The sequence below is a fragment of the Camarhynchus parvulus genome, chromosome 9, assembly GCF_901933205.1.
Source record: "Camarhynchus parvulus chromosome 9, STF_HiC, whole genome shotgun sequence".
Lineage (NCBI taxonomy): Eukaryota > Metazoa > Chordata > Aves > Passeriformes > Thraupidae > Camarhynchus > Camarhynchus parvulus.
The window spans coordinates 4,230,480-4,250,867 of NC_044579.1; the positions used below are offsets into that span (position 1 = coordinate 4,230,480).

Below are 20,388 nucleotides of genomic sequence, written 5' to 3' on the forward strand. Positions count from 1 at the left end.
AGGCCACTCAAATTCCTCATCCCACCCCTCAGCCTGGCTCCCATGCAAAGGAGTCCCTCATGCTGCACATGGTGGCACCTGGAGGCAGGGATGGAGCATTAAAAACACAGAGACCTTCCCTTGGGGGACCAGCAGAAAAACTGATGCCCCTTTCAGAAACAGAAATAGCAATCAAATTGGTGTGAAGCAGCAGCTAAAGAAATCAGCAGTGAGACAAGAATTCAGCAGGTTTTCACTGTGTCTGTTGGTGCTGGGGGGGGAGCAGGCTGACACTGCAGCCACACACCCAGGTGGGAGCAGGGGGCCAGCACAGCTCTGCTCTCTCCTCTCCAAGAGCAGCATCCAAGGGCTCCCACACGAGTTCCTCCATAAATGACTTGCCTGCATCTCCCTGGATGTCAAGCCCAGCCAAGCAAGCCATGCCCCTTGGGGAGGCAGCTGACACCAGGGGCCCTGAGCAGGCTGATGTCTTTGGCTTAGGGATGGTAGCAGAAGGAACTGTGCTCACAGTCCTGCAGTGTTTACAGCACTGACATGGCTTTGAAGAGCAGTGAGAGTTAAATAGTGCTGGATTACTCTGCCAGACAGCAGAAGAAATCTGCTCTGGTAACCCTGAGCTCTCGGTCAGGGGCCAGAGGAGCAGCCCTGATCCTCTCACACTCCCCTGGGACTGCAGAGCTTGGAGAGACTAAAGAGAGACACAGCTCGACCGAAAACTGACCCCTCTCAAATGTTTCATGATCTAATTTCTGTAATGCAAAGAATCAGCAACTGCCCAAAACTATTTTTCAGGGTATATAAACAGATTAAGAGCAATCCTGCTCAGAGCTGCACAGGTGTAACCCAGTGCTTTGACAGCTCATGCTCAATTTTCAACTGAGCCTTGCTGCCCCCATTTCTGCTCTGCAGATCCCTGGTGGGACTGTTCACATCACCCTAAAGCAATTCAATGGGCTCCTAGAGCTCAACAGAGTGAAAAAACACATTGCAACCACACAATCACAGCCCTGAGCACTGCACAGCTGCAGCAGTGCCACCCTGACCCGGGGGCTGCTCCCACATCACCCTCACTCCTTTCTCCCCACACTGGCCCAGATTATCTGCTGCAGAGGACACCCCAGAGGCCACCCCACCACGTGGCTATCTGGCAACCTGCCTATTAGCAATTTGTCCCCCTTGGTGACAGATGCAGCTGCGGGCAGGGTTGCCATGGCAGCCCATCCATCGGAGCCAGCGCTGGCCCTGGGGAGCGTGCGGGCTCTGCCCTGCCCTGAGTGGGCTCTGGGTTGTGCCAGCCTTTGCTCAGCCCCCACACTCTGCACAGCCCCTGCTGTACGTGGTGGGGGGGCTGCTCTGTCCATGGCCTCAGTGCACAGGGGACAGCAAGGGCAGGTGACAAGTGTCCAGCTGAGTGGCACCTCCACGACCCTGCACAGGGACACAGGGTATGGGGGTCACAGTGCCTGCAGCTTCCAGCAGTGCTCAGGGCAGGGGTCCTTTGGGATGGGGTCACCTCCCCCATCCAGCTCTAAAATGAATGTTAAATTCACTTCTAAATGAAGGCTTCATCTCCCACCATTTAAAAATCACCCATCCCAAAATATCTCAACAACCACTCTGGGTTATGCACAGCCTGGTATCCCATAGCTCAGATTAGAGAAGAACAAGGGGGATTTAATGAGTTTAACTCTGAGAAGCAGCAGTTTACTGATTATCTGGATCCTCACATTCCCTGAGAATTTCCCCAGTTTCTGCAGCACACCCTCACCCTGTCCCCTTGCACCAGAGCAGGACCCCCTCGCCTCAGCCAGAGATGCACAAACCCTCCTGAAAACCCACAGCACCCCAGAATGCAACACATTATCCAGCACAAGAATAAACCTACCTCATATGTTTAAATTTCTTTTTAAATGTTCCATAAAGGTTGTCCCTATGACTTTTGCTTCCTATTTTTTTTTGCCTAGCATAGCAGATATGCGATGCATCTGCTGTAACACCCTCTGCACAGCTCCCTAATTTCTGAAAACAGGGCTGTTTAGTGAGCTTGAGCTCATCTTTCAGGGCAAGTGGCTGCTGTGGAATGGAGCAGCAGCACTGACAATACCTCATGTCGGAAGCCTGCCACGTTTCCGAGAGATTTTAATCTCCACTGAAAGAGTTCCCTATTTCTTATTTCCGTATCAGCCTCCCGAGTGTCGATAAAAAGAATTACTTGGGCATTATCAGAAACCGTTTTATTCCAACAAAGAGCCAATGAAAAATAAACAAGCCTTTATCTTTGAGGCAAGACTGATAGAGTTCACACGAGCCCTAATTCAATCAGATCCTGAAACAAGAGCTATTTAACACAGTGGCACCAGCACACCTCTCCTCCAGGGCTGGGGAGCTTTCCCAGGAATCCCTCCACCAGTCCCAACACTGGGCACAGACTTAAAAAAGCCCCTCATATGGGTAAGGCAGAATTTACTGGATTTACAAGACTGTGAGGAAATAAAGACTTTTTCGACCACAGGACAACATCCAGGTCGTTGTACTGGTAACACAGCCTTCTCTCCAAGAGACCGCTAAGGAAAGCAGGGTCCTACACTGCTGCTCTGATGGCGAGGCACTGCAGGCTGCTGCTCCAGACACTCCAACCAGCACAGCCAAGCTCAGAACACAGCACAACAACTTTAATTAATTTTACAGCAGAGCCCTGACTCGTGGTGCCACTGCCCTGCCCAGCCCCCTGAGCACCAGCTGCTGCTAAAGGGAGTGGGCTCTGATGCTCTGTCTCTCCCCAGGGATAGAGCAGATTTAAACTCCATCCTCCCTGCTCTGGGAATGCTGAATTAACAACCAAGAAGGCCCTGACAAGGGAAGCAGCAGGAGGAGGCAGCCAAGGATTTGTGGAGATGCAGAGCAGCTCAGTGCCCTACAGCAACATCAGCATCTCCACCAAAGTGGCTGAGCAGCCACAGATGCCCCTGACCTCCCCTCACTGTCCCCTCCTCTTTATCTGCCTGCATGGGCTCCATGAAATGTGAAGCACAAGAGGCACCATCAAGAGCTGGCAGGAATCACCCTCAGCCTCCATTTTCCAGAGATGTTCCCAGCTCCCTCCAGCTGCCAGAAGATGGAATGATTTCCAACTGACTATTGTAATAAAGATATTGCTAATGACACTTCAGAATAAAAATGGGTTTACAATCAGCCTGCAAAGATTTGATGGCAAAATGGAGATGTGTTTTGCAGTGCAGCAAGAGCCTGATCAAAGCCGTGGCTCTGAAGAAGATGAATGCAAAATAAGGGGTTCTGTGTGAGCTGGGTGCTGGTAAGAGGACAATTCAGAGTAAAAAATCTCTATTAAATCCCAGTTATTTTAAAGAAAAGAAAGCAACTTACCCAGAGCTGATCATCCATTCCTGGTGGGTTCTTTTTAATAAAAGCACCATAATACGTAGCAATATTTCGGTGATGAGAATACTTCTTCAGCATGTTAATTTCTTGTTTGATCTCTTCCTCTTCATCCTGGGATGAGGAGAAAAGAAAAGAAGAGAAGAGAAGAGAAGAGAAGAGAAAAGAAAAGAAGAGAAGAAAAGAGAAGAGAAAAGAAAAGAAAAGAAGAAGAAGAAAAGAAAAAAAAAGAAAAGAAAAGAAAAAAAAGAAAAGAAAAGAAAAGAAAAGAAAAGAAAAGAAAAGAAAAGAAAAGAAAAGAAAAGAAAAGAAAAGAAAAGAAAAGAAAAAGACAAAACCAGAGGCATTAGGAGACTGCACTCCACAGCTGTCTTTGCACATGGGTGAATTTCCAAGCACCCCATTCCTGACTGACCTCCCAGGTTTTTTGCACCATTTTTTTACAGCCACTTTGCAGCAGATCCTGGGAGCCTGAGAGCTGCTCTGGAGACTCATGTTGCTCTGAGGCTCACCCATACCTGTGTTACCCCAGTGGTGCAACACACCCTCACAGACACACCAGAGGCCCAAGAAGGTGTTTTTCTACAAACCACTGCATGGCAGAAGGGCTCCTGTGCTCCCAACTCTCTGGAACATCACTCCTGCCCACCCTGAAGACCAGACCTCTGGAGACACCAGGAGTTGCTGATGGTGGGGTGGCACCACATGGGGAGCAGGCAGGGGCTGCCTGCCCACAAACTCCATCAGAATAACTCAGTCCTGGTGACAAGCACCATCCCCATGGCTGTCCCAGCCCCTCTCTGTCCCACCTGCAGAGTGGCTTTAGCTGAAGCAGCAGAGGCAGAGGAGCCACCCCAATACCTGTTTTGATGTCCCACCTCTTTGTTCTCACACCCATCAAAGGTGCCCTGGTTTTATTTTAAGCTGACTGAATTCCAGCCCCCTGTATTTCCACAGGAAGCACTTAGCACCTTGATGTCAGCCAGCTTTATTATAAAGGACCAGAAGGGCTGCTTGTTCTTTATTCTCCTTTATTCCCCTGTGCCCCTCACCTGCCTCTCCTGACCTCAGTTTTACAAATGGGCAAAGGACAAGGCACCCAGAGAGCAGCAGAGCTGCAGGAGCAGCTTTTCCTGAGGAGCAGTGCCCCCTGACCAGGTGTCACCTAACACGGACAGAAACACATCTCTCGTCCCAAAATACCATTCAGGGAGCAGCAGCAAAGGTGAAGACAGGAGGAACAAGTACATGGATGGAGCTTGCATAAACAACTTCCAGTTTTATTTTTGCTAAGAACATGGAGGGTATAAGCACCAAAGAGGAGGAGGAACAGGCTCAAACATTACAAAGGAAACCAGGGGACCATCCTGGAAGAACCTTTATTACTTCTTTTCAAGCAGTCAACACAACTTTGCTTGTTTTCATCTGTCCAGGAAACCAGGGCACATAACATTAAGGTTAACAGAGATGATTCTATTAATTAAAGCCCTTTGCAACAACAACTAAAAAGCAGCTGGATGCTCAGCAGTGCTGGGAGCAAGGAGCAGCACTCAGCACAAAATCCCTCCAGCTCTGAGCACCCATCCAGCTTTTCAGTCATCCCTCCATTCATGCCTGGCTCTCTAGGAAAAAATGGAGGCAAGCCAGAGGGACACTTGGTCTAAAGTTTTATTTTGACTCCATCTTCAAGCTGAAGAACTCAAAATGGGTGGAAAAAGCCTCCAAAGCATAACAACTGTGGATGGCACCTGAGGACATGTCTGCATGGCCAGGCTTGGGATGGAAGGTGAGGATCAAATGGAGCAGTGGCAGCTCTGAAACTGTGTGAGGGGAGGCCAAGGACTGAGTGTGGGTTTTCAGCAGCAGCACTTGCACTGAGCCTGGAGCAGGTGCCAAGCATGGCTGTAGGCACAACGCAGGGACCAGCTTTAGAAATTCCTCCAGAAGCAATGCCCAGGACCACTCCTGCAGGCTCCAGAAGTGCCTTCAGCACCCAGAGCTGTGAAGCCCAGAGAGCCCTCAGCAGAGCACAGGTCAGCACTGCCTGCACTGAGGTCACTGCCCATCCTGCTCCTGCCCTGAAAGAGCCTTCCCTGCCTAAAAGCAGCCTAAGGGAAAAATACCTAAATATCCAAAAGCCACATCCCATGACAAATATCTGATTTACACCCTGTACATTCAGACATGAGGCTCAGCTTTACATGGTAAAGTCTTAGATAAGGGACACCTACTCAGAGATGTGTATGAAATTATTACTGGGCAGTATCAGATTTCAAGTCCTTTTCTCCAGTATCTTTCCTTGGAAGTATTTTAAAACAACTGAATTAAGGGTGGATTCAAATCTAAGCCTGTGTTTGGCCTCAGAGTAATATTTTGATTTCTCAGCTAAAATTCATTCTAACATCAGGCTTCATCCCATGGGAATTTCACTGCTATTTATGCCATGGGTTTATGCTTGGTGAGTTTGCCTATTCCCTTGGAGCCTGCTTCCCACGAGAACAAGATAAATGGCACTTGTACATACTACAAGTAAACAGGAACAAATCTCATTCACATTTACAGACTTATTTCCACACACCATTTCACCTGTTAGCACCAAAAATAACCTGGATGAAGGTCCCATGGATATTAACACCACACCACAACATCTAAGGTATTTCACAACAGATTCCCAAGGCCAGCTGACTGCTTTCACAGAGAGTAATTTCTGCATGTGCTGAGCTCCTGAAAGCTACAAAAACATTAACTCAAAAATAAAGGTGGGTAGATTGTGATCTAGTCCTAATTTTGAAATGTGCTATTCCAGCAAAAAAAAAAAAAAAACAAAACACAACAAAACACATTCTTACTCCCAAGCCTGGCATTGTTTCCCGTGCAGGAACTTTGGGAGGGATAGTACTGCACTTAGAAAAAAAATACTCAAGAAAAAGCATCTTTATCCCATGCTCCTAAATGCATCTCTGTTTTTAAATAATTTTTTCTTTTGTGGCAACTGGGAAATGGTGAAACCATCCTTTCCCCATAATTTTGTTATTAATTCAATGATCTTGGTTCTCAGTCTGACACAAGTTTCAAAGGAGCCACCTTTGAGACCAGGGTGGTGTGGGTTTTCTTCCTTTTTATCAGTAGGATGCACAGGAATTATTCAACTTGCCTCGTGAAGTTATTCATTACAACAATTGCAACATATTTTTGGTGAACAAAAGCTCTTCAGTGAAAATCATGGATGCAGAGGAACAGAAATGGGTTATGAACACACGATCCTGTTGCTTCTTTTGACAAAGTCATGTGCAATTGGACAACAGGGAATGGCTTAAAACTGACAGGGGGTAGGGTTAAATGATATATTGGGAAGAAATTCTCCCCTGTGAGGGTGGGCAGGCCCTGGCACAGGCTGCCCAGAGAAGCTGTGACTGCCCCATCCCTGGAAGTGTCCAAGGCCAGGTTGGATGGGGCTTGGAGCAGCCTGGGACAGTGGAAGGTGTCCCATGGCAGGGATTGGAACTGGATGATCTTTAAGGTCCCTTCCAACCCAAATCATTCTATGATTTTCTTCAGAATTCAGTAGGGTATTTACAAGAGCCACTGCTGGAACTGGATGCTGTTTTGCTTCAGCATGAAGTACTTAATCTCCAAAACTCTTCCAGATGTATTTTTTCCTCACATATTTATTAAAACTAAAACCTCTTAATAATGGCACGTATCCTATTAAGACAAAGGCAATTTACATCCCAGGAAACATCAGTCTTCCACCCACCCCCACACATTATCACACCCCATCCCCTTTCCCCTCTTATCTGTAACTTAGGGATGCAGGAGGAGGATACATTACCCCGGTGACGTCCATAACCTTAATAGCAGCAAGCTGGCCTGTTTTAACATGACGACCCTGCAAAAGAAAAGGGAGAAATTTGTTTGGTTTTGCTCAGTGACAATGTTTTCCTCACAGTGAACAATATCCTTAAACAATCTCCTCGCCCTGGCAGCATCCACACGTTATTTGTTGCTTTTTCAAGAGCATCTTCACAGCAGCCATGATGAGAAAGCAATTCCCTCCCCTTCCTCCTGCCACTACAATTAATTAGTACAGGGCCTTCAGTGCTGTATTTTCCTGGCAAACAAGTGCTGGAAATACCCTTTAATGCTCAGCCATGCACAAAAAACCAGCTTGGGGCCTCTCCTGAGCACAGAGCATGACTCGGCTGGAAATGGGCTGCTGGAGCTGAGATGATGGGAACATGCTGGCTGGGGTACCCACATTGCCTTCAGCCCACCTGGGTCCCATCCAGCTCCCTGGGCACACACCAGGGACCCCTGGCCTGCAGGGCACCATATTCACTCTGCCCAGTAATTTATTTCTTTTCAGAAAGACTTGGTGAGCGGGCTAGAGAGGTTTTTACAATTTTCAGCCGCTGAAAAAATCAGCAAATCACTGCAATGAACTGTTTGTTGCATAGTGCTTGACTACATTAATCCTAATGGGAAAATGCCTGGGAGAGATGGTGAAAATATAAAAGAGCTCCAACTATTTATGAGGCCTTAAAACCAACACAACTGCTATCAAGCAAGGCAATTCCCAGTCTTTCCTCCTTTCCTGAGAAGCTGATCACCCAACATCACATCCAAATTGCGCGTATCAAATCATTCCCACCTCCAACTGCAGGACATGGGCTCTGCCTCCAAGCAGGCAGCCTGAGGAAAAGATGGTTTTCCTCCAGGAAAGCCAGCAGATGCTGATCCTCACAGGAGGCAAAGGGAAGCATCCCTATTTCCCAGTTTGTATCCCTATTTACTGTGGGAGCTGCCCAAGGCCCCATCTTGTGAGATAAGGTGTGGAAGACACAGAGGCAGTGGCAGCTCCTGCCCTGTCCTTGGTGTGTTAATTGATAATTAACACACCAAGGACAGAACCAGCAGCAGAAGCAAAGAGGGGTCAAGCTGCAGCATGGCAGAAATAGGGAAAAATAGAACCTTTTCCTAAATTGGAGGCTCCTCCTGCCCCCACAGCAGCGTGTGTGTTGATGAGCTGGGGTTTGTGTCAGGTCTCCCAGCCCTCCTGCAGACTGGAGATGGTCTTTCACACCATCTCAGCTCCAGAACCCTAAATTACCAGACATGGGAACCTCTCCCTGGTCCCTGAGGTTTCCAGGCACGGCGCTGGGAAGCAAACCCACGCGCCGGCTGTGGAGCAAGGCAGCATCATCCTCTCCAAATTTATGACTTCACCAGGAAGCCAATTCACCCACCAGGGCTCCTCGCTCATTTATTAACACAATTTATACGTCCTGAGCAAGCCCATGTTCTAGCAGAGGAAAAAGAGCTTTACTTTAAAGTATGTGCAACATAAAAAGTAATAAAAGCAAGCACAGCCCAGCAGCCCCAGCCTGTGGCTGAAGCATCCCCTGGATGTGGCTGTGGGGAAGGAGGGGCACGTTGCTAGACACCATCTATTTAGACAGAATGATCTGCAGAAACAAATCCTCCTCTTCCTAAATTTGTCCTTGTTGGCTTGCCCAGGAAGTCCCCACGTGTACTGACACTTTAATTAAAGCCCACAGAGCACCAGCAGGGTAAACACTTGGACCATGGTACGCCCCATCTCCCATGAGCTGGAGGAGGAGGGGGAAGCAAGCTGGGGCATTTCAAGCCATGGATTTAGGAGTTATACCTCCTTCACATGATGCACCACCACCTCGTTTTGTATTTTAAGGAAATGCCCCAGCTTTGCCGTGGTGAAGTGCTCCTGCTTCCCTCAGTACCAGCCAAGGGGAAAAAGATCCCTGTGTGCCCACAACATCCTTCTCCCAGGAATCTGCTGCCTCCTTGCACACCTCCCAAACATTTACAGACAATGGTAAGAACTTAATATCGTGTAAACATTTACCAAAACAAAACAAACCACTTGGAAACATATGTTAAGTAAGCCATGAGGGGCACTTAGTCACGCAAAAATCAGGCGGAGTAGAACCAGTAAGTGCTCACCCTGGGATATTGTAGCAAAGGTTTGCTTTTTCTGTAGTTTGTTCACAATAATGGATTGTAGAGCTTCACCCTGGCAGATGAAGCCATCCAGGGAAAACAGGCATCTCCTCACCAGTCAACCATCCCTTTTAATTCAACCTACTGCTCAGCACTGAGGCTTGCTGTGAAACCTTCATAAATAGTTTAGAAAACCCAGTTGATTTCTACCCTATTGCAGATGTCCTTGAATTTGCAATAAAGATGCAGACAGGCTGGAGGAAGACACCAAGAACTGGAAGTGAAAGATGCAACAGAGGAAATAAATCAACATCCAACCTGCACCCATTAAAAGATGCCATGGCAGCAATAAACCCCTCTCACAGCATCAGCCACCTCTGGCACCTTGGCCACACAGATTCCAGAGCCCAAAGCCTGTAACCAAGTCCAGAAGCACCCACGCTCCTGCAGTCTCTCCAAAGTATGCAGTTGGATCAGGAAGTGGAACCACCTCTGCCAAAGACAAGACAAACTGAAATTGGGAATTAATTAAAGTCAAGTGTTACGTTGTCCAGTGTTAATCTGTGCTGCTGTAAGGAAGCTAAAAAAAGAGGACTGGAGTATCAATACAAGAAAAGCACCAAAAAGTTCTGTTATGATGCTTCTACCTCCTGTGTGTCCTCCACCCAACCAAAACTTGTTGGTTTTTTCCTTTAAACCATCACCACAGCAGTGTTTTTTTTCCTTTAAACATTGCACACCATCAGCCATCAGCCATCCAAAAACCACATTAAGACTGAGCCCTACTCCTGCTCCCTTGCTCAACTCTGCCTCCTTGACACCAAAGATGTGGCTCAAAACAGGCAAGAAGTGTTGTGGTTCAACAGAAAATCTCCACTTTTTTTTCAAAAGTCCTCCATTCTGGTGCCCCCATGGGCATGCTGGAGAAGGCTATGATGGCATAAAACATACAGGAGGAAAACTGAGCTACTAAAGCATTTCCCCCTCTCCAGATTTGCTGTCAAGGTTCACTTGGGTACAAACCCACATTTCAGCCTCAGGATTATTCAAGCATGATCTTCAAAGCTGCCAGAGTTTTTAATTGAACATCCATCTGAGCATAAATTCATGCTCCTAATTACTCTCAAAATGTTATATCAACTATCACTAACTTGATAATGTCAAGTATTAAGACTAATTTCTACAAATGAAGCAAGCACCACGAATTTTTTCTTCAAAGGTTGTGGTCCTCACACTCCATAAAGTGTAATGGACCAGCACACAATCAGAACATTGGTAAATGCTTTTAAACATCAATTGATGCATTCAGGCATTATGTTTACTAAATAAATAAACCCTGGCCTCAATACCAGCCTTTGTAGACAATAACTGCATATCCTGGCCCAAAATTGAAGTCCACATTTTAAGGACAGAAAGAGGATGATTGATTGTTGCTTTTTAAAATTTTCCTTGCACGAGCATGAATTTCACCTCTAAGCAAAAACTGCAGTTTCTGTACCCAGAAATGTATTCCATCATATTTACTTAACTTGTGCTGTCGGCTTTTATTCATCCAACAAAATAAATGACCCACCACCTGCTGCAGCCAGTGGGACACAACCAGAATTGTCACTTTGCTGGGAAATGCAGAGCTCCTATTTCCTTCTGCCAGGCAGAGCAACATCTCTTACACTTCCCAGCCTGGACACGCAGCCTCCAATGCCCCACGCATACAAAATCCCCACTGCAGCCACTTAATGGAGTAACCATGTTGTGTGCCTGATGCTTTACAGCAAAACACTTAAAATCCAACCATTCTGCACTGCCCTCAGTAATGCTGCATGTCAATATTCAAATGAGTGGGATCTTGCAAAGCACTGCTGGAATTTCAACATGCACAACCCTGCTGGGACCAAGGCACAATGTCAGCCCTCACCACTGAGGAACACCGTGTCTCATACAGAAATCTCAGAGACAAACAACAAAAACTCTCATAAAAGTCCAAATATCACCACTTTGGCAGCAGAGAAGCCTCCCAAATAAATTTCTTCAAGTTCATTTCTGTTGCAGTTAAAATACTGAGCCTGGTGCCAGCAGCCCAACCACCAGCCATTCTACTGTCCAGCCCCTGCCTCCAAACCCAGCACATCCTCAGCACCACCACGTCCTGCATGTTCTTCCTAGAAGAATCTCACCAGAGATTTTACCAGGTTAGAAGTCACCAGTTCACTTTTCTGTGTCCACATATAGTTTTTGCTAAGTGCTACATAAAACTCTTTGCCCAGGCCCACTTCTGCACATGCACCATTAAAGGTGCCACTGCTGAGTCTCATCTCCTCAAAATTTTGCTTCAGCATCCAAGACCTCCTGGGATGGGCCAGAACCTCTCACAGCCCCATGGTCTAGGTCCTGCCAGCTCTTTCTTTTCCTGTAGTTCAAGGCAATCCAGGGACTCAGTCCAAGATTTTTAGCATGCAGGCACTTCAGCACTAATGCAGTGAAAACTGCATCCAATTTTTCCTGGGAGAATGAGCTTTGCCTTCCGACAGGAGCTGTGAAGCTGAACTGCCATCCTGCTGTACATTAGACCATTTTATAGCACCTGGCATGATTTGTTCTCAGCTTTTACAGAGTACAGGCACATTTATGTACTTGGCTTCCCATTGAAAGCAATCTTGAGGGTGCCAAAATCCCCTCTCCAGCTAGTCTGAGGGGCTAAAATACTTACTGATGTAAAAAATAGGCTTATTTTAGTGTGAAAATTCAGCAATCTCCAAAACAAGCTGGCTAAAAATGACGTACCCAAGCTTTGCACTTGGTTTACAGATCTCTTCAAATACATCTGAAATAAATCCATGTATCTGAGAAGGCAGTTAAAACATTGGAGGCCAGCATAAGAAAAACTGAGTCATGTAACAGGATGGGGAGAATGTTTATTTTAACAAAGAGTAACATATCTCTTTGATTAAAACAGAGCCATCATGGGCCAAACCTTATTGTTGCTGCCTGCACTTAACTCCGGTATGGGAGAGGGATTTCAAGCCACTGGGGACTTAAGACATCCCTGCAGGCTGGGGACCAAGCCCTCACCCTACCCAGGGGTTCAGCCCCATCCCTCTGCTTTCCTACAGCAGGAACTGGCCACAATGGCAGTGTCCTTCCTTCCCTCCATGTCCTTCCATCTCTCCATCATTTCCTGGGCTCACAAACAGATTTGCAGAGCTTCAGAGTGATCCCACTGCCTCGAGGCACCAAAGGAACATGACTGACTTGTTGTAGTTCCTTTCCACTTGGGGCAAACTCCACTTAAACCAGCCCCTGTTTCCCTAGACTTCAATGCTCTGCAAATGGCATCCTCCAATAAACATGGCACACCTGAAACTCCAAGAAATGGAAAACCTATGAAAAACAAAAAAAGCTGCATGCAGTGTTTGACATCTCATTTGGTGGCCAGGTGAGGCTCTCCTCCCTCCCCTGAGCTCTCAGAACACTGGCTGCTCACCTGAGCACAGATTTTCACCTCTGCCCAACTTGCTACCTTCCTTTGGGCTATTTCTGGAGAGCAGACCTTTCACTGGGAGGGACAAACACAAATTTCACTCATTGCCAATCATCCCCTTACACCTGTCATCTTTCCCAAGGTTTTAAAGAGTAAAATATTGAAAAACATTCAAAAATTCATATAGAAACTAAGCATAATGGATTTTTTCCTTTTTTTGCTGCTAAGCTGGGCATTTTTATTAATATTTCAGTTTGGACTGAACAACCAGAGCTTCCCCTTGGAAAAGCCAAAATCTGCTCCCAGCACAGACCCCTCTAATTGCACAGGACCAAGCTAATGCTCTGTGCTGACCCAACAGAGCTGGCCTTTGGACTGAAGTGTTTTCCAGCCCTCTGTATCAATCCAAGCCCTGATCAGGACCCTGCAGCTCCACAACAGCGCTGACGTTAAGTAAAGAAGGCAGGATTATTAGATTAACAAACGAAATTGTTAAATTAGCACATCATTCATCTCCAGAAATAACAGGCACTACAGCCTATAGGTGAGCAAGACTACAGTTTTATATTCCCTATATAATGGAAACACATCTCTCAGGCCAGTGCTTGTACTTATTCCATCCTCTATCCCTCCTAGAGTTCAAATGAGGCTGGAGACTCCCACCTCCAGCTCAGGAGGAACTAGGTTTCCCTCTTCCATGGATAAAACCATTGCCTTAAATAGTCCAAAATCAGCATCAGAGAGCTGAATCCTTCCAGAAGTTTCTGCAGATGGTTCCTCTAGATACAGCCTGCCTCATTTTTAATTTACAACACTGGTTGTAAAGCCTGTCCCCCCTCTCTGTGGCACCACTCAGCACCAGCCCACTGGGCAAGTCAGGCTGTGCATCTCCTCCATGGTCACACCAAGGACTGTGACAGGTTTTGCCCACAAGTGTTTGAAGATGCAGCTTTTGAAGGTCTGCTCTTCATGGTCACTGCAAACCCTGCAGCAGAGCAGATTTCAAGGTGTTTCTGCATTTGTCAGGGCCCAGGAACAAATGTTGCTCTGGGAAAGGGAGGCCAAAGCCTCAACAAAAACAGGTCTAGGCTGGAAGAGGAGTGGGCTGAGCACCCCAGCAGGGAGCAGAGAGAGATGGAGATCATCAACAGACAGAATATACCCCAAAAGTGGGGTTTAGGAGCAGCCTATGGAAACCTGAGGTACCAAAGGACTAAGGAGAGATGTTCCTGACAAAGAGCAATGTATATATAAAAAAACCAGAAGGACAAGCCGTGTCTCAGGAAAATATTCACTGAGTTGATCCCACAGTGAAGGCTGCAGGATTCAAGAGAGCATCAGTAGGACGAAGGAAAGGGATGCCACCATTTACCACTGAACCCCAAGCAGCCTCCCCAGGCCTTCTGTGAGCTTTGCTCCCTTCCCCAGCATCCCCAGATCCATCATGGGGCAATCCCCACGGGTCTCTGCCAAGGGGAGCAGCCAGGAGGGCAGCAGCCAGGCCTTGGGGTGCTCCTTCCCCTCCCACACAGCCTGTCCTCCCTTTGCCCCAGCTCCTCTGCAAGTGCACATTTTCACAGCTAAAAGGAGGCAGCACAGCCTGTTCCCAACAGCATTAGTTCATGACAGCCATGTTATTACCACCCCTTAACACCCCCACTGTGCTTCTGTTTCATGTCGCTGCCTATTCAACGCTGCAGTGCTCACAACTAAAATTAAATCTGCCTTTAGGAGACCCACAAGGCACCTTCCACAGAGGCCATGTCCTGACAGCAGCACCAGGCTTCCTCCCAGTGGGAAGCACTGAGCCGTGCAGGGAGCACTGCCTGGATCAGGCAGCACTCCCAAGGAGACCCCTGGCTCTCAAGGGCGGCCCAAGAAGGAGCCAGGCTAGCCCACAGCTGGCACCTTGCCCCAGAGCACTGCGGCCTGGCATGGGACAGGGTGCCACCACACACCTGGGCTGCAGCAGGGAGCTGTCACATCTGCAGAATGCCACGCAGACCCCCATCTCTACACGCTTTTGCTGTCTGCAACCCACAGCCACCCATTTCTGCCTGGTCCCAGGGCACCTTGGCTTTACTGGGGCCAGAACCACTTCAGCTCCAACATTCAAACTCCAGCATGAGCCCAGCAGCTTCAGGCACGAGTTCCCATCACAGATGAAGCAGGCTCTGTGCAGGATACAGGCAAAGGCATCCCAGGGCACCAGGGATGTAATGTAATGACTGGGGCTGCTCAAGACTTCAGACCAAAAGCTCAGCATGAGAACAAGCTGCTGTGTGCAGAGCTCAGGGGCACCAGCATGGTCTCTACAACACTGTGTGCTCTGGTAGCTGCTGCTATTTCCTCTGTGCTAGTAAGAAAAACAATTCCCTTCAAAAGTGATTGTTCCTAACCTGCTCCCTGCTGCAGGGCAGACAGGGCTTAATGCCTGCAAACGTGTGCTGCTGCCTCCCATGAATCCATGCCAGAACACTGATGGATACAGGTCTCCCTCATCCTCCTCAGGTGTTTGGTACCCTATTTATTTGTGCCCCACATTAAACAGCTGCTTTTCAACATCTGAACTGTCACCTGCTCTTTAAGCCATTTCCCAAATCAGTAACTGTCTTTAAAAATGGCCCTTCTAGAAAAAACACTACCCCCAGTGATGGAAATGGAGTTTCTGGAAACACCTCTGCAGTGCCATCTGCTTGACTTCGGCTCGAGTTTCATAGTAGCAAGATCCAGTTTTGGAGGTGGTATGTGAAGTGCAAGGTGATTTTTCAACCAACAACAGCAAGGGAGAACCATGTTCTGTGAACCTGAGTGCTTGGCATCCTCTCTGGCAGCAGGGATGGACAGCACTGGTGGCAGGAGACACCAACAGGGGAGCCAGGTAACACAGTGGCATCTGTTATCCAAAGCTGCTTGAGGGTTTTGTGCTTTTTGTTGTGGCTGTGTAAAGAAAACTGAGTAAGAAGGAAAGCCCAATATTTGTGGTGTTTTCCCAGCCATTTAATTCAAGAAATTTAAGTCTATGGCTGTCAATGGATTTTCATGATGGGGTTCCACTGCATTCCATTGGCTTGCCAATGGCACAAACCAGGTGTGTCCATGCTCCCATGGATCACCACAGCTGACTGAGCAGCCCAGCCTGCTCTCCCAGCCATGTTTGTCCTGTTCCCTGTGTTTCTCCATGTATCTGCAGGGCAGTGCTCTTTTATCTCAGCTCACAGCACAGCACAGCTGCCCCCCATGCCCCCATGCCCCTGTTTCTGTGCAGACACGATGGCCCAGGATGAGATCCCACCATGGACCTCTCTGGACACCTCAGCAGAGGTTATCAAACAGGCTCTCATCTCTGTCACCCTCAACTTCTCCACTACTCTCTGCTTGTAGAAAGAAGCCTGAACACAAATCCACCAGGTTCATTTGTGCACCAGCCCTAACACTCCAAAACCAGCAGAAATTTGGGGACTTCTGAGGTCCAGTCCCAATGCTGGTAACAGCTGAACACGCACAACATGAACCAGGATTTATGTCCAGTCACCCTGAACCACTTTCTCAGCAAGCCATCCTTACAACCCTTCCACTGCCTCCCTCTTCGAGCCTTTCCTGTCCTGCAAACTCTTGGATCAGCACAGATCTAAGCCCCTTGATTCCTGCCCATGTGGCAGGGCTGACTGGCAACTGAGCCAATTCATACACTCGGGCTTCATTCATTCATCAATCACAAGCTGACTCCAAGTCCCTGTCTCAGGGTGGCAGAAGTAACAAGAACAAGCTGATAAAGGTACTTACACTTTATGGGGCTTAGGAGAAAATGCCACAGCTGCCAGAAAGTCTCACTTCTATCTCTTGGGTGACTGAGGTCATAGCATGAGGAAAATGAATGTAAGAATGACATATATAACCCCAGATCTTCTTCTGTGGAGGGCTGAGGTGCTCCCCTAATCCCAATGACTTTGTAACTCAAGATACTGCAGACCCCGTGTTGCACATTTCTCTATCTATGTCAGCTCAAATATCAGTTTTAGACCTCACCCAGCTGAAGGCAGATGGACATCACACTCCCTTTCATCCAGACTCGCCTCCAGGCTCTTTGTCTGCCTTGAGCAGCCTTGACAACTTATTGTCCATCCCATCCTACCTGAGTCACTTACTCTCAGGAGTCAATAAACGTTTTGCAGTGCCTGTGTTTTACTGATTTAAAAGACCCAGCCATGCCTAGAGCAATCCTCTGTGATACACATACTAATCTGGCTACACAGGGAGGCATCAAAGCTTTCGTGTTGTCCAATGTTTCAAGCAAGTCAGGTATTGAGCAGCAAAATTTTAGAACTGCTTATTGGAAAAGGGAGGCTGATGAATGACATGCAGACCCCTTCACCCTTGTATTTGCTTTGTGTCTGTCACATGGGCACCTGCTGCTTTGTCTGGGATAAAGATGGGATTTCTGACTGTGCTGCAGAACAGCCCCTCTGTGGCTCACCCTCTAAGCCAGCCTTGCGGGCTGGGATCGACAGCGTCGATCAGCAGATTCAACTACTGTGCTCCCACAGCTTCTCCATCTCCAAGTCTCCTCTCTCAAGCAGGAATTTCCTACCCTCACACTGGCAAAGAAAAGCTTTTCTGTGAAGCAGTAAAGCAGCCAGGTCACTGCCTTTCCCTGCCTTCCCTGCAAAACAAACCTGATGCCACCACTGGGCACCCTTGCGTGCCTTCTCCCAGGACACCCAGGGCTCCTCACTGGTCCTCATTTCTCTGCTAAATAAACTGGGGTGAAAGGGCTCCTCTAGGAAAGGAGTGAGCCCTAAAAGACCCCACAAACCAGAAGACCCTCCCCAGCCCCACACACAACCCCCCCTTCCAGCCTTTCCACAAGGCAGCACAGCAGAGAGGGGCTTTAGCCAGGGATTTGAAAGCAGGGAGAAGAGGAGGAGGAGGACTTGGGATTAGCAGCGGAAGGTTAAGCCAGTACCAGGGATTGCATGGGAACAGCACAGCTCAGGAATGAGTGGGAGGAAGCCAGAAAGGACCGTGTGTCCCTGCCACCTTCAGCACTTAGGGACAGGAGGGACGAGCCCAGCATGGGCACAGCAGGTCACTATTTGGCAATTCTGGGACTGCAGCCACTGCCCGATGTGGTTATCAAGGCAGGAGGGCTCTGCAGCCATTAGAGAGCAATAACACGTACAGACACAAATCAGTGCTGTACAGTTTGAAGGAACCGACTGAAGGCCATGAATTTTACTCACAGTTATTTGCAAAGTGAAACAAAGCAGACAAAAAAGCTCTCAAAGCAGCCCAAAAAGCTGCCTGCAGGAACGTGGGCAGCTCATGAAGGCTGCCTGCAGCTTTGCAGGGAGAACACATATGGGCAGGGGGTGATGGCCTTTTATTCCAGTGGATAAAGATCTTAGTGGGAATCTGAAAGGCTCAGTGTGAGACCTCATCCACAGCTAATCCACACGGACTATGCCATGCTGCAGGCACGCCAGGAAGGAACCAAGGCCAGGCACTGCACTGAGTCACGCCACAAACCTGCAATTTCAGCTGTACAGAGAGGAAGAAATTGGTAAGGTACAGCTTTAGAAGCATCACTCGGGACCAGCTGCATCCTGCTCCTACCTAAAGGCAGCTCAGGCCACCCAGAAATCCCATTCCCTACAGCCAGGACAACATGCCACTACTCCCAGCCCACCGCAGGCTTTTAACCCTTTTTTAACCCTTTCCCAGTAGGCGCAATGTTTGCTAAGCACCAGAAGTCACCAATAGTTACAGGCAGATTCATATTAAAAAGCTCTTTCATATTCAAGGTCTTTGCCCTCAGCAAGAGCTGGCTGTCAGACAAAATGCTGGTTTGGTTATGCTGCTTGGTATTCAGGGACTGCTCACCTGGGCAAAGGTCATTTGTAGAAGCCACCAACATGCAAGAACAGGGAAGGACATCTCTGCATTTTTTCCAGGGGAAAAAACCCAACCTGTCAGTTTGCCCAATCCCTCAAACACTCACATTCAGGGGTAAGTTTTGGTATACACTTACCAGGGTGTAAAAATTTCCTTTACATTGGAGCTTTGATTTAGTTAATGCTGATTTTTAAGTGCACTGTGGAGTCTTAAACTCCAAGAAAGGATAGAAAGCACAGCCAGTGATGTGTGGTGTGAGACAATTCCCTGGGATGCAAGGCCAAGGCCAAGCCAAGCAGCTGGGTGCTATTCCTGGATCCCCACCAAGTGCTCTCGACCTTGGGTGAGAGTCTGGGCTCTTTGCTGCTCAATGTTTTCCCCCAGTGAAATGGGCAAAATAATACTAGTTACCCCATAAAGATGATGCAGTGGGTGATGCCATATTGCAAAAAGCCTCCAAAGCCTTGCCTAAGTGTAGAGACATGTTAGAGAATATCAGGAATTGTTCCTCACACAGCCATACCCTGCATTCACACCTTCAAACAACAGCGGTCTATGAATTCTTAATTATTTTTTTCTAAAGCAAAGGGTTTTTGTTTTCCCAGAAGACTTAATAAGAAAAAAAAAGTCAACAAAATTTCTTTACATTTTTAATTCAAATACTTCTACACAGCATTTCCACGAGACTGCTTAAAAAGTGCACTGGAAATTGTAATTAAAAGCTGATCTGCTTCATGAGATGACTCAGGCTTCTGCAGCTTCAACCCTGGCCCCAGCCAGCTCTGCCAGTGCAGCACTGACTGTTTCCAATCAGCACACAGTGAGCTGCCAGCATTTACGAGAGAACAGAGGAAGGTTTCCTTAAATGTGAAGGGTAAAAGATAAAATTCAGTTACTATCGCCCAGTTTCTGACCAGCATCAGAGGGGAAATGAGCAGCCTGTGAGAGCAAAATATCAACCCGTTTTCTAATGCCCATGAAAACAACACAAAGCCCATGGACAGATGTGTTTTTCTGTACAAATGCCATCATAAATGTAACCTGCTCCTTTGCCTTTGGAGCAGAAAACTGAAATCAGATTGCCTGGTATTTCTCATCCCTCCCGCAGCTGTAGCTCAGCAGGACACACCGGCTGCAGAAATATCACCCTGGGATTCAGTTTCTGATATTTCCACGGACACCACATTTCCCAGGGGGAGCTACAAGATGTGCTTGGCTCTTCTTTTGTTGCTAATGTTGCTGTTTCAGTAATCACAGAATCGTTTAGGTTGGAAAAGACCTTTAAGAACAACAAGCCCAACTGTAAACCTTTCACTGCCAAGTCCAGCACTAAACCACATCCCCGAGCACCACATCTACTCATCCTTTAAATCCCTCAGGGCTGGTGACTCAACTGCTTCCTTAGGCAGCCTGTTCCAGGGCCTGACAACTCTTCCTGTGAAGAAATTTTTCCTAATAGCCAATCTGAACTTCTCCTGATGCAGCTTGAAGCCATCTCCTCCTGTCCCTAACGATGCAGGTGATGGGCTGAGATGAGGCAGAGATGTCCTGGTGCTCCTCATATTCTGCAAGAGGTGAACCTGGGGGACTCCCAGAGGATAATGGAATGCCAGGGCTGCATTTGCTCAGACAGGAGCAGC

General features: G+C 47.7%; 1 protein-coding gene across 5 annotated transcripts in view; it reads right to left on the reverse strand.

Annotated features, from left to right (window-relative positions):
- Positions 1 to 20,388, reverse strand: part of TNIK (TRAF2 and NCK interacting kinase) — a 147,516-nt gene that overhangs the window by 64,424 nt on the left and 62,704 nt on the right. For all 5 annotated transcript variants that reach the window (XR_004060948.1, XR_004060950.1, XR_004060949.1 and 2 more), the window contains exons 3-4: positions 7,229 to 7,285; positions 3,385 to 3,510 (exon numbers count right to left, since the gene is read on the reverse strand). Coding sequence is in view for 1 of the 5 variants with exons in the window: in XM_030954010.1 (XP_030809870.1) it covers positions 3,385 to 3,510; positions 7,229 to 7,285 (183 nt within the window). In the remaining 4 variants the exon portion in view is untranslated. The remainder of the gene's footprint in view (positions 1 to 3,384; positions 3,511 to 7,228; positions 7,286 to 20,388) is intronic.